The sequence below is a fragment of the Vespula vulgaris genome, chromosome 13 (genome assembly GCF_905475345.1).
Source record: "Vespula vulgaris chromosome 13, iyVesVulg1.1, whole genome shotgun sequence".
NCBI classification, from domain to species: domain Eukaryota; kingdom Metazoa; phylum Arthropoda; class Insecta; order Hymenoptera; family Vespidae; genus Vespula; species Vespula vulgaris.
The window spans coordinates 4,752,444-4,766,951 of NC_066598.1; the positions used below are offsets into that span (position 1 = coordinate 4,752,444).

General features: G+C 26.0%; 1 protein-coding gene across 8 annotated transcripts; it reads left to right on the forward strand.

Moving 5' to 3' along the window:
- Positions 1-134: 134 nt before the first annotated feature.
- LOC127068631 (glutaminase kidney isoform, mitochondrial) lies at positions 135-13,449 on the forward strand. Of its 8 annotated transcripts, none has more exons than XM_051004989.1 (12): positions 135-438; positions 2,925-3,025; positions 6,665-6,700; positions 7,422-7,521; positions 7,639-7,781; positions 8,445-8,818; positions 9,036-9,316; positions 9,642-9,818; positions 9,899-10,059; positions 10,632-10,772; positions 10,851-10,991; positions 11,125-13,449. In XM_051004989.1, the coding sequence occupies exons 1-12, from the start codon at positions 379-381 to the stop codon at positions 11,297-11,299; spliced, it is 1,890 nt and encodes a 629-aa protein (XP_050860946.1). In that variant the 5' UTR covers positions 135-378; the 3' UTR covers positions 11,300-13,449. The 8 variants fall into 8 exon arrangements, with proteins under 8 accessions (XP_050860946.1, XP_050860948.1, XP_050860951.1 ...); XM_051004991.1 differs by having other exon boundaries at positions 2,931-3,025; XM_051004992.1 differs by having other exon boundaries at positions 137-438; positions 10,647-10,772.
- The last annotated feature ends 1,059 nt before the right edge of the window (positions 13,450-14,508 follow it).

Below are 14,508 nucleotides of genomic sequence, written 5' to 3' on the forward strand. Positions count from 1 at the left end.
GTTCACGAAGGGGATGAGAAGGAGTGGGGATGGGAGACTAGAATAAATCATTGCGCATGTCACAAAAGTCTACGTCGCCGCGTCCCTTCGAACCACTGAATCCCTCTCCCCTCTTCACTCCTTATTACGACAGTTTCATTCGACCGAACGAACGTTAAGGGACGTCGTTCGTCTCTTTGTGCGGCGCCTTTAAGGCCGTGCATCCATTAAATTGAATCAAAAAAAAAAAGAAAAGAAAAAGTAAGAAGAGAGAAACGAGAGATAATATAAAAGAAGATTATTTAACGCGACAGTGTTTTACGTTAAAAAGAGTATAACGAGGTTAGGATATCTAGATTAGAATTCAGTGGATCGTTAAGTCATCTAATCACTAATAGGATGCTCAAAATCCTGAAAGCCGGCTGTACCGGCTTTAAGAGACTTCATACAAGCAGCCAGGTGAACATACGATCATTGTTTTAACCCTTTTCTTTTTTTGTCCTTTTTTTAAATCTTTCAGATATTATTTTTGTTTCAATTACATATTCTAAAGTGAGCATTTTTCTTTTGTTCTCTGTTTTCCCATTTAAATCTTTATCATTACCAAGTATTTCTTTTATTTTTCGAAATAATCAATTTTCGTTCGAATTTTGTCGATTGCGTTATACAAATTTATTATCATTCCGATAAAATACGAACAGTTCACATTTTATCGAAAAATTCGATTTGTGAATGTAGGGTATATCGAATAATTTTCTTTTTTTCGATCTTTAAATTTTCTGCAGATTTCCATCTGACCTACTTTTTGTGAAAAGTTTCTATCTTTCCATTGTAGATATATTATGGAAATCGTTTCATTTTTAATTGATGCACAGGGATGTTCTTTTATAAATCATCGTTACTGTCGTTATATTTTTATTATTTATAGTTTATTTATTATTTTAGTTATATTATTATTCCATTAATTCCTTTTTATATTATTTTACAGTGTACAAATCGTATCTTAAGTGTTTGTCTCTGATGTGATAATAATGTTAGTAATTATGAAAGTGTTCTCAATGAAAAGTCTATAGCATTAAAAGAAATATATACAGGATGTGTACGAAGTGTATTAGCCAAAATTATTATGGATATGAATTAAAAATAAAATGAAAATTAATTGTAGTAATGAACATATAATTTATTGATATATATATTTATTTATTTATTTATTTATTTATGTACGTATAAATTTCAATGAGAATAATTCGTGACATTTTATGTGGAACACCCTTAAGTGTTTCGTAACATCTACGAAGTTGTAATATTTTATGTGGACCATACGATTTGTAATTAATTTAATAATTAATCTCTTAATAATTAATTATTGTCTATATGTTATTAATTGACAAATGTCGATATTTTATTTTCAAGATATATTAATATACTATTATACTAAATGATATATTTATTTGACATGATAATAACAATATGTGTAATTATTTTAGATAATATGATTTATTTATTTAAATAAAAAAATTTCACTTATTACTAGGTTTTGTTACGTTACGAATATGCACGTGGGCAACGGCAATGGCCTCTTTTGAGTGACAAAAATATCTTTGCAACTTCTCGCGAACGACGTTTGAATAAATAGTTAATATGAATATAGTTAACGGCTATGAAAAGATCCATAACTCGTTTAATGAATTTCTAAATTTTTTCTATAATCTTTTAATTTGATCAAACCGTTTAAATGATTAATTTTAATTATTATTAATTATAGATGATTAATTGTATATAATAAAATTAATGAAATGGAGGATTAGAATTTTTTTTTTTTTTATTAAATAATCAGTATTACTATATTGATTGATATACGAAAAAAGAATTTTTTATGAGAATAATTTGTAACATTTCATAGGATTATCATCCTGTATAAATACAATTGTACAATATATGCATATATACTTATATATGTGCAAATTATTTTTATGCTCGTATTAAGAGAAAAATGAAATGCTAAAATTTCATTGGATTGAACATTATTTTCTTTTGAATTTGTACAATTCATATTTTTCTTTAAAATTGATATTCTTAAGTACTTTTCTAAATACATAAGTGTAGCACACATGCACGTATAAGAAAAAGAATCACGTGCTCGCGTGCATTCACTCGTTATCCGATTTGTAGGACACGTGGCAGGTTTCTGTTTAGAGTATTAGAAAGGGGAGGGGGTCGATTCATTAAAGGATCAATACGAAGTTGCATGGTGTAAGAGAAGTAACTACTTTTTTGAAAAAAACTTTTTGGAAAAAATATTTTATGACGATTCGATCAAATTTTTTCCATTTTATTTATGTCTTTAAGACTTTTTCTTTTCCTTTATTTTTTAAGAATATTTTTTCTTTTTATCATATATCATATTAAAAATTAATAGAAATAATTGATTTCCGTATGACATTTCGTGAATGATCGTAATACAAATGGAATTGTTCATTTATTTGGATTTGCCAATTTTTCTCAATTACGATTTTAAAACGATTAACGACAACGATTTAAAGCTTAAATAGGATCTTATTATTATGCTCGAGAAATTGTAAATATTTTCGTATTATACTCGATAAGTTAGCTTGAAATTTAACTCGATACTATGTCCACAAATTTATTCTGTATGAACTACTTAAGGGTGGAGACAAATTGATATACTTATAGGGTGGCCCATCTTGAAATGGAAATTTTTTCTTTTATAATCTGAAAAATTGAAGAAAAGTATAACACATATATGACATATATTTTATTTTAAAGATATTTTGTAGTTTTTAAACACACACGCACGTGCATTGTATTTATTTTATCTTCTTTAGATCTGTATTTTTAACAGCGCGTTTATTAATTAAAATTTTTCTAGCAATTTATTTGTTATTTCTTTAAATTTGAAAAATTGATTTGTGTTTTTATTTTAGAAACAGCTGCAACCTGTACCTACATCGAAGAAGTTGAGATCGTTGAAATACATGGATGTTACTTTTGGAAGTGCCTTAGAATTAGAACGAGTTCAGACACGGTAAAAAAAATTATACCAATATTTAATATACTGTTTGATTATAAATTAAGGATCAATTTAATATCTTGTTTTTTAGGAGCAATAGAAAAAAATATATATATAAAATTATATATATATAATTATAAATATAATACAATATAATTATAAAGATTAGATTTTTTTTAATGAAACCGTGCATTGTTTTAATTAATTAGATATTTAAATCAGTTATCTTTAAACAAATTATTAATTGAGTGTAAGCCTAAAGTTAATAATTAACGAGATATTAACGTGTGTATAATTAATGACCAATAATATATAGTTCAGAATGTAAATAACCTTAAGAACCCATGAAAAAATGAAAAGCATAAAATACAATCTTCAATAAGTTTAGTTACTACTTTACTAACACTATTATTTAAAAAGAAAAGCTTTAAAATTTAATTTATAATAACAACAACAAAATAATAGTTTAGTTAAAATGTTCACTATTTTCTTGTACACACGATCGACGTCCTATATTCATACTTTTTCGTAAATTTTGTAACATTTCAGATGTTAATTAATTAATAGCATTTATAATTTTTCCTTCTAGTTTTTATAAATTTTAATTTCAATAAGATTATATAATATACTCCACATGTTAATATCTCGTTAATTAGTAACTTTAGGTTTATACTTGTCTAATAATTTTTTTCGAATTAAAAAAATAATCGATTAAAATATCTAATAATAATAATATTAATAAAACAATACAGGGTGTTTCATAAGAAAGAATTAAAAATTATTAAACTTCCGGTTTAACTGGAAGTCTGGTGTTTTAATTCATATTATTAAAATATTTTACATAAGAGATGATGAAACATTTTTAAATATGTACATTTTTTTCTATTGTTTTTAACAAAGTAGATATTCAACTAGACATTAATTTATGATCAACTTGTATAATAGAATATTTATTTAAATAATTAATTATTATTTCATTGAAAACTTCTAAAGATATCACAATATAAAAAGAAAAAAAAAAGACAGATTATCATAATATTATTTAATTACATTTACATAATATTATCTCTATCGATCGAAGAATAAAAATAATCGATTGATCGATTAGTTCTAACCAATCTGTTATTGATCCGAATCAATATAGAACAATTTATCGATTACAACTATGAACCTCGAACGTCATAACTTTTCATTAAAATAAATCCTATAAGAAGTTTCTATCAGGACTATTTCAAAATAGTCACTATATTGAAGTGAAGTGAGTATATTGGAACGAACGTTCTTTGATTTTAGTTTGATTTTAGTCTGATAAATAAAAAATACTATATAACAAAACAAAAAACATGGATGATTATGAACATGGCGGTTATTATATCGACGATTTGATTGCGTTCAACGAAATAAATTTTGCAAGAAAATATTCGATTTATGGGTAAGAAGAATGATTCTTATCATTTATTATCAGTTTGATATTGTACAGAAAATATTTTGACAAGTGTTTATTAATTAATTATTAAAATTTCGTTCGAATCGAGTCGACCATTTTGTTAGAGATTTATGATCAATATTTGATATTTAAGATGATATGTCATTTACCAAATTTTGAAATCTATCGGATAATTTGTTCAAATTATTATTGTTAAATTTCTTTAATATGTAATATTAACAATTGTTTATTTTCTAAAAACATTAAAAAAAATTTAAGATTCCTGAAATATTTTAAATATCATAAATGAAAAATAGTATTTCTATCGAAAATTAGAACGAAAATTAGAAATTTTCATAATAACGCAATTACAGAAGATATATGCGTATGATGTTTGTCCAGATAAAATAAATAAATAAATAAAAAATAAAAAAAGAGAACAATAAAGAAAGAAAATAAATACGAGATTTTTTTTAATTTAGAAAAATTAAAAAACGTAATAAATACAAAATAGTATTTCCATCGAAAATTAGAACTTTTCATAATTATGCGATTGCATAAGAAACGCATGTGATGTTTGTGCAAATAAAATAAATAAATGAACAAAGAGAGAAAAAGAAAAAAAATAAATACGTGAGATTTTTTTCGAAAAACAAAAAATTTAATCAATGAAAAATAATATTTTCATTGGAAATTAGAATGAGAATTAGAACTTTTCATAATGGCACGATTGCATAAGAAACACACGTATGACATTCGAGTAAATAAAATAAATAAATAAGAAATGAAGAAGGAGAAAAAAAAAAGAAAAAAAATATAAACACGAGAAATGTTTCTAGAAAAACAAAAAGACGTAATAAATGAAAAATAGTATTTACATCGAAAATTAGAATGAAAATTAGAATTTTTCATAATTTGCGCGATTACATAAGAAATACGTGTGTGATGTTTATGCAAATAAAATAAATAAAGAAAGAAAGAAAAATAAACAAAACGAGAGATTTCAAAAAACAATAAATAAATAAATAAAAACGATTTATAAAAATGAAATATTGTCGATTCGAATTAGTTCGAATGTTCCGAGAATTTGATGTTAACTGACCAGACAGATGTTCACGGACATGTACGTCACACGACAATTCTAGTTCTAATCACGCTAATCGCTAAATTTATTTAACGCTAGATCTACGGGTGGTACATCGAATCCAAAATTGACATTTATAATTCTCTATGTATGTTTTTCAAATTCGTATCTCTCACCGGATATAAACTCGATAGCTCGAACGTCGCTTTGACAGAAACTCCAGTTGCTTTCCAGAGTTAATGTCGATTAACATTGCTTAAAATTGCTACTTTTTTTTTTCCTGTATTTTAAAATATTTCCGAATATCAAAAAGTTCGTTTTTCAATCAGTGTCGGTATCGATCGTACGGAATCTGTTCTGTGCGTGTCTTTTTGAATAATAATTTAGATATATTAATAAATAATATAAACAACAACAATAATAATAATAAAATTATACTAAAATGAATAATATCGTTTTAGTGTAAATTAATATCACGTTTTTATTATTAATGACGAATCTTGTATTAATTTTATTATTTGTATTTTATTAATCGTGATCGATTAGATTAAATTAGATTAGAAAGATTATTATATTATAACAATTGATTTTTTTAATAATTTTATGACAATGTAATAATCCCACTTCAGTTTTCATTATGATTGAGAGAAAAATCAATTAAATTAATCGTTGATTTTTTTCTTTCATTTATATGATAAGAACTTATATTAATTTCATTAATATATAAAGATGAGAAAGAAATATTAGACAAATTGATTATATTTATTATGATTTATTTCACTTTATTATAAAATATACTCAGACTTATTTTGTTAATATTGTATTAATTCTGATTAGAAACAAATATTAGAAAAATTAGAATTAGTTTCTTTTATCTTTTTTTCGTTATTTTATAAACAAAAACTACGAAAAATTTAATTATGCCGTATATCGACATAAATGATTGAAATTCGAAGATAAAATATATCGATTCATACATGGATTATTCGATAAGATCAAAGATTGCTTGTTCAATATGGTTAGAGAAAAAAAATGAAAAATCGACGATGGTGTTAGCACGATTTCTTAGGTAAAACTAATTCATTTGAATATTCCGCCTATATACTAATCAAATTTGTTTTGTTCGTTTCTTCTCTCTTTTCAGCGAATACAGCTTTATTCATGACAGTCATTACATGTAGTGAGTACCATGAGTACAATGCATGTCGTTTTCGCCACTTTCACATTTCTTTTCTTTTCTTTTTTTTTTTTTTTGAATACTAATTTTGTTTTCTGATAAAAAAAAGTGCTTCTATTTCTTTTTTCCTTTTATTTATTTTTTTTCTTATAACATAGGATATTTTTTTATTGTTTGTATTGGCTAGTAAAAAAAAAAGAAAAAAATGAAAAATTGATGTTTATATAAAATCTTTTTTTTTATAAATATAATTATAAATATTACTTAATAGTATTGATTATAATATTTTTTTTTTGTGAAGCACTTATGTATGCGTTTTGTGTGCTTTAATATATCTTATTTGTTTTTGTATTGAATTGCGAGTTATGATTAGACACGAGTATTTTCGATATTAATTAAATATCAAGTGGTATATTTAGCGACCACTCTATATATATATCATGTTTGAAGAATTGATATTTAAATTTATTACGGAAAGTAAATGATTGATTGACAATATTTAATATTTGCATGTTAAAATTATTTATCAGATTTTAATAGTTCACTTTAGGTTATAGTATTTAATTTTAATTTTGTATCGTATAATGTCTTGTTTTATAAAAAGAAGATTAATATTATAGAAAAGATAATATTTATCTTTTTTGTGTAGTTATATTTGTTTCATTCGTAACAATAACAATTTGATCTAATCGATTAAATAAAAATATTAAAAATATTTTTACAGCACGAAAGATCAGGATCATGCATCGAATGCTGAAGATGTTCTCTTTGATATGTTCAAAAATGAAGAAACTGGTCTTCTCTCGGTTGGCAAGTTTCTCGCTGTAAGTTTAACAAATTAAAAAATGTTAGATTAAGGAATTCCATTATTCCATAAGTGTAAAAACAAGAAATAGATTAAAATTAATAGATTAAATTATAATTCATTTGTTAATTTCTAGGCTTTGAGGACAACCGGTTTAAGAAAAAATGATCCCCGACTTCAAGAATTTTCGGACAATTTGAAGAAAGAACATTCGAAATGTGGAGGACACGAAGGCGTGTCATACGAGACTCAGAGATTAGACAGGGAACAATTTAGAAGGTAAACTAATCTGTCAAAATATTTGGGTCGATCAATAATTAATGACTTTCATTTATTGAATCAGTATTTTTAAACATTTCGCCAGTATTTTAAGTAAATCGTCAGTATTCATAATAAAGCATTAATACGTGATACAAGCGATGCCATTCTGACGTAACCCTGATTCAATTTTGACGTAATCATAATATTTAATTATTTATTCTGATCATTTATTTTACAAAATACTTATCATAAATTAATAAAATGATTTATAACACAGGCTTTGCCAAAAATTCTTAGATAAAGTTAAATATCTTTTATTCTTAGACTAATTGCTTTTAATGCTTATAGTTTTTTCAGGCAAATAACTTTTTAAACTAATATTTAAATAATAATTATAATTTAATTTAATCAATAACTCAATGATAATATTATCTACAGGATAAGTAATAATAAATCAGTGATTATATTATATACAGAAAAACATTCGTTTAAATGATCAACTTCGTTATTTAATAATTTTGTTTCAAACAAACAATGATCGATGCTTTAAAAAAAATCTTTCAAAAATCATTTAGAAACATTATCTTGATATGAATTCATGAATGAAGCTCCAAACAGAGCATCTATATATTTTCTATTTTTCTTAATAATTATCTATTATTATTTTGTTTGTTATTTCAGAATCGTAAATCCGAACATAGTGTTAATATCACGAGCGTTCAGGCATCAGTTCATTATTCCAGATTGGCAAGGTTTCACAAAACACATAGAAGACTTTTATTGGAAATGTAAATCGAATACAGAGGGCAAGGTTGCTTCATACATTCCACAGTTAGCAAGAATGAGTCCGGATTATTGGGGAGTCTCAGTTTGTACGATAGATGGTCAAAGATTCAGTATTGGGGATACGTCAATTCCATTCACGTTACAAAGTTGCAGTAAACCATTGACATACGCGATAGCTTTGGATAGGCTAGGACAAGAAGTTGTTCATCAGTATGTGGGCCAAGAACCATCGGGAAGGAATTTCAACGAGCTCGTTTTGGATTACAATAGTAAGGATTCGAGTAAAATTTTTATTTTATAACGTACAACATCTATCTTATTTGTATGTCAAGTTATATTCGAAATACAAAAAACTTTTTGATAATTTAATTATATCGCAAATCGTACGACATTCTATCGATTAATAATACAAATAATAATCAAATGAATGTTGAATATTAAACAAGGACAAGCATTTAAAAGAAAAAAGTTCATTTGTTGATACAGAAAAACCGCATAATCCGATGATCAATGCCGGCGCCATATTGGTTTGTTCGCTCTTGAAGGCTCTCATAAAACCCGAAATGACATTGGCTGAGAAGTTCGATTTTACTATGAATTATTTCAAGAGATTGGCAGGAGATGAAAATTTTGGTTTCAACAATGCAGTTTTCTTGTCGGAACGTGAAGCCGCTGATAGAAATTATGCTCTTGGCTTTTACATGAGAGAAAATAAGTGTTATCCAGATAAAACGAATCTCCGTGAAATCATGGACTTTTACTTTCAAGTATATATCATAATATATATATATATATATATAATATTAATGTAGTAGAATTATTATAATCATTAAAACCAAAAAATTTATTAGTAGAATGAGACGTCGATTTTTTTTGTTAAATATTTTTTACAAGAAGATTTCTTTTTTTTTCATTCAAATTTGCCAATATATTTTTCTTCTGTTTGTTAATTATATTTGAAAATCGATGTTCTATATTATGTATAACATACTATATTATAAAGTATAGTATTAAGAACGTTATACTTATTATCGTATACATCCGTTTGCGGTTAACGTTTAAAAATAAAACCATTTTTCCTCGTTGTTGTAGTGCTGTTCAATGGAAGCAAATTGCGAAACTATGGCGGTAATGGCGGCGACATTGGCGAATGGTGGTATATGTCCTATTACCGAAGAGAAGGTCCTTAAACCAGATAGCGTTCGAGATGTACTTAGTCTGATGCATAGTTGTGGAATGTATGATTACAGTGGTCAATTTGCATTCAAGGTTACATGCTATTTTATTATTATTATTGCCTTTTCATCTTCATTATAATTACTTTCTTATTATTATTATATTATATGTAGGTTGGAATACCAGCAAAATCTGGAGTATCAGGAAGTCTTCTTGTAGTTATACCAAATGTGATGGGTATCTGTACGTGGTCGCCACCTTTAGATCTTCTTGGTAATTCTTGCCGAGGCGTACAATTCTGCGAAGAACTCGTAACCGAGTTTAATTTCCATAGGTACGTACGATCATTAGATTTAATCATTTAATAACTACAACATTTATTAATATCAATATTTGTCATTTCATTCGTTTCTTAACAAACTTTTTGATCGACTTTTTTTTCTACTTATCATTCGTAAATAAATTTGTTAAAATAGTTGGATGCAACATAAAGTTCATAACCACATTACTAATAATCCTATCGACACATTTTTGTTCTTTTTCATAGACCTACGTACATTTCAAGTGAAAATTAAAAAGAAAGAAGAAAACAAAAAAGAACGGGCTCATATAATAATGTTATTAAAGATATTGGTACAGTAATCACAGCTAATAATAACACGTACCTTTTTTGTTTTTTTTTCTTGGTCTTCCTCTCTGTTTCACGACCCTGCCGTACACTAACCCGCATGCGTACACCCGCCAAAATGCAAAACCAAAATAATACCAAACGAAATGACAAACAAAAACGATGAATGAACGACTTCGGCACACGATCGGCAACACGACTGACCGAATGAAAACTCAACAACCTTCCGTTGAGATTCGTTCTACGCACTCCTCGTCCTCGCTCGATTAGTGAAGTAGCTACTATGATCATAGGTACGATAATCTGAAGCACGCGACCAACAAGAAAGATCCAAGAAGACACAAGTACGAAACGAAGGGCCTGTCCATAGTCAATCTTCTCTTCAGTGCTGCCAGTGGCGATGTTCCTGCAATGAGAAGGTATCACTTCACAAGTTTTAACTATCTCATTCTCGTTATTATTATTATATCGATTGTATTTTTATTAAATAATGTTAGGCATCGGTTGAGTGGTATGGACATGACATTGTCCGACTATGATGGAAGGACAGCTTTGCATTTGGCTGCTAGCGAAGGTCATTTGGATTGCGTTGAATTCCTGATCGAACAATGTAGCGTACCTCACGATCCTAAAGATAGGTAAGAGTTTTAATTACTTGGGTTAAATATTAATAACAAATACAGGATTTAGAGAAAATTTGTATTATTTTGCTATAATGTTTTTTTTTATCGATAATACAAAATTTATGTTGATAAAAACACTTCTATTTAGGTGGGGCAAACGACCAATAGACGAAGCGAAAAATTTCGGTCACGCGCAGGTTGTAGAGTATTTAAACAATTATGCTGTGGCGCACAAAACCGAACGCGAATATGAGGAAAATAAAGAGAACGAGGTGAATGAAGAAAAATCTTCTGAAAAGGTCGGCCAATCGCCATTACCATAAAAAGGATCTCATTAATTAAAAAATTCAAGGATACCGAGGTCATAAAAATCAAACGAGTCAGAATAAACGAGAAATGTTAATTACATATCGATAGTAATCACAACTAACGTTAATGATCTTTGTTCGTATCTCACAATTCTAAAATATTTTTATTTGCATAAATTATTATTTCAAGCGATATATCATAATTAATCATTTTTAAAGAGTAATGGACATACTCGATGCAATATCATCGATTAGTTCATTGTTCAGTTCTGGATGATAATTAATCAATTATTTTTATTTATTGATTTTCTTTCGAATTAATTATTATAAAAGCCAAAGAAAAAAAAACGCCTAAGGATAGGCAATATACTATACTTTGTCGATAATATTATTGCTTTCGAATTAGGAATTCAATTCTTTTTTTCATGTTCAAGATGATGAATAAAAAAGTAATACAATATATGTATATGGATATAAATATGTAATAGAGAAGCTTATTCTGTCGATAAATACAATAATTCAAAATGTAGAGGATATATTACCATGTTATCTACATTATCGACCTAGTATGAAGAATTGCCTATTTCCAGGCATAATTCAAATAGATTAATGAATCTATAAGTCAATATTAGTATTTATTTTTTTTCCAAGTTTTTATTCAATTTAATCGAATTCTAAAGACTTGACTACTTTCAAATTATTCGATTTAAATCTGTGATTAGAATTTGATAGAAATTTATAAGTTTTTTTCCAATTAAGCAGTACTTTCTCGTCTACCTCTATTATCGTTATTTCTATAATGATACGAATCTCCTTTATTTTATTATTAAATCAACTTCTATGAATTTCTTTGATTTATTATTATTTGTACTGTCAGTATTTGTTTATTTTCTCTTTTTGTTTTTTAATTTATTCGTTACTTTATAAATTTGATTGCTCGGAAGCGACCTTTTCTACGCTTCTATAAATTAATTAAGATGTAAGAGATCGAAGAAGAGAGATAGGACAGGTGTGATGTCAATTTTTTCGTGATTGCACGAATACATCTAGTACAGAGTAGATTTATTATTATTATTATTATTATTAATATTATTATAGTTATGCTAAATATGTATAAATATTTGAAATATCTCTCTCTCATTCTAACTGCGAATATTACCTTTCATCGGATTGTATATGTGTATAAACAAATAGATACTTTGTTGAAGGACAACAAAAATGACAATAATTGTAATACTTGTAAGCAGGTACTTACATGAATTATACGAGCATATGATCGAAAGTTTTTTGATGATCTACATTTCTGATGTTAGATATTTTACGTGCTGGAGATTAGTGTTTTTGAGATAATATTAAAAATGATCCTTATCGTAGCTATCGCAGCTTCGACTCTTCGTATATCCTTTTTTTCGTGTTCTTATTGATATTTTTAAGATAAATATTATTTGTATATTGATATTTACATAATTATACGTGTCTATCGATTCATTCACCGTTAGATTTAATAATATTTAATAGTGACATGACGATTAAAGAATACTTCTTTGTTTTTTTTATAAAGCAATCAAAAATAATAATTTAATAAAATATATAAATTATTTATAAATACAATTGAAATATCTTTGGTAATAAATATTACAAAAAAAAAGAAAAAGATTACTTTATTTGATTAAGAAAAAGAAAAAGCGGAAAGAATTATTATTCTTTGATCTAACGGTATCATAATTTCTTAGGATACAGTCGTTTATCTAATATGAATTATTTTCATACTTTGTGATAATATATATATATATATATATATATATATATATATATATATATATGTATGTATGTATGTATGTATGTATGTATGTATATTATATGGACATTAATTTCAGTATTAGCAAACTTGAAGTTAAGTTCTCTTCTGATATTTTAATACTCAATATCTTGCTTTATAAATGCAACTTTCTTTATAATTTTAGTGATTCGAAAGAATCGATCATTCCGCTGCTATATTATGCTTCTTAGAGAAGTTTCATTGTATTGATGCAAACAAAAAAAAAACAAAAAAGAAAAAAAAGGGATGATTGATACGATCGATCCTATTTTCGATCATTATTCGATCATAGATCTACCCATGTATTTGCCGAGTTTACGAAATAAATATTATCTACGAGATCTTATCTTTCTTGTCCTGTTAAATCAGATCGAATGATATTTTTTTTTTTAAATTGTTCTTTAAATATCTTACAATTTTTTTTTTATATAACAATAAAGTTACAAGTATTTTAAGGAATTTACGTAATGAGTGATCTTTATTTTTGTTCTTTATTTAATTCAGTATTTTTTGGTATTTGTATTAGTATTTTCAGAAATTTTTTTTTCAGAGATATAGTAAAATAAAATAAAAACTAATAATTCCTCGTTATTCCTTGGTTTTTTATTTAGCGAAAAACATTTCTTTCTGTTTAATTTGATTACATTTCATCAGTCTTTATATGAAAATACAAGGTTTACGTAATGTGTTCTTGGCATGAAATTATTAACATATTTTTAGGGAATTTTTCTTTAAACTAGATAAGTAGAGTTCAGAAGGTTTTGAAAATAGTAAAATAAATTGAAAAACTAATAATTTCACGTTACTACTTAATGTTTTTTATTTATATAACAAAATTGGTTTCGTTTAATTTAATTACATGTAGTCAAGCTCTGTATAAAAATTCGAGCTCTATAAGCAGCATCCTAACTTCCTGTTACGAAATTATTTAAATTCCAGTACTATCTTGAAAAATAATGTTATAGTTAGATGTCAACGACTCAAACTTTTAAATTCGTGAAAAACAAAAAGATCAGACCACTTTGAAAATTGATACTTTTTTTTCTAAATGATTTGATTTTCTTGTTTTTCACAAATTCAAAATTTTGAACATTTTTTGTCTAAAATTTAGACAGACTTATTGAAAAAATATTAAAATAAAAAAAGAAATGTACCGGTGGTCATTAACTAGATCATTTTATACGACCGTGCAATTTTTATAATTTTATATTTTGACGAGAAGTTAGGATGTTACTTTGGATTTTCATGCCAGTAGTTAACGCGTTACAAATTTTTAAAAATTAATATTTATATGTAATCAAATTGGATGGAAAAAATTTTTTTATATAAATAAAACCAATTAACAACATAGAATTATTAGTATTTTATAGATGTATTTTATTCACTTATTGAACAAAATATCTTT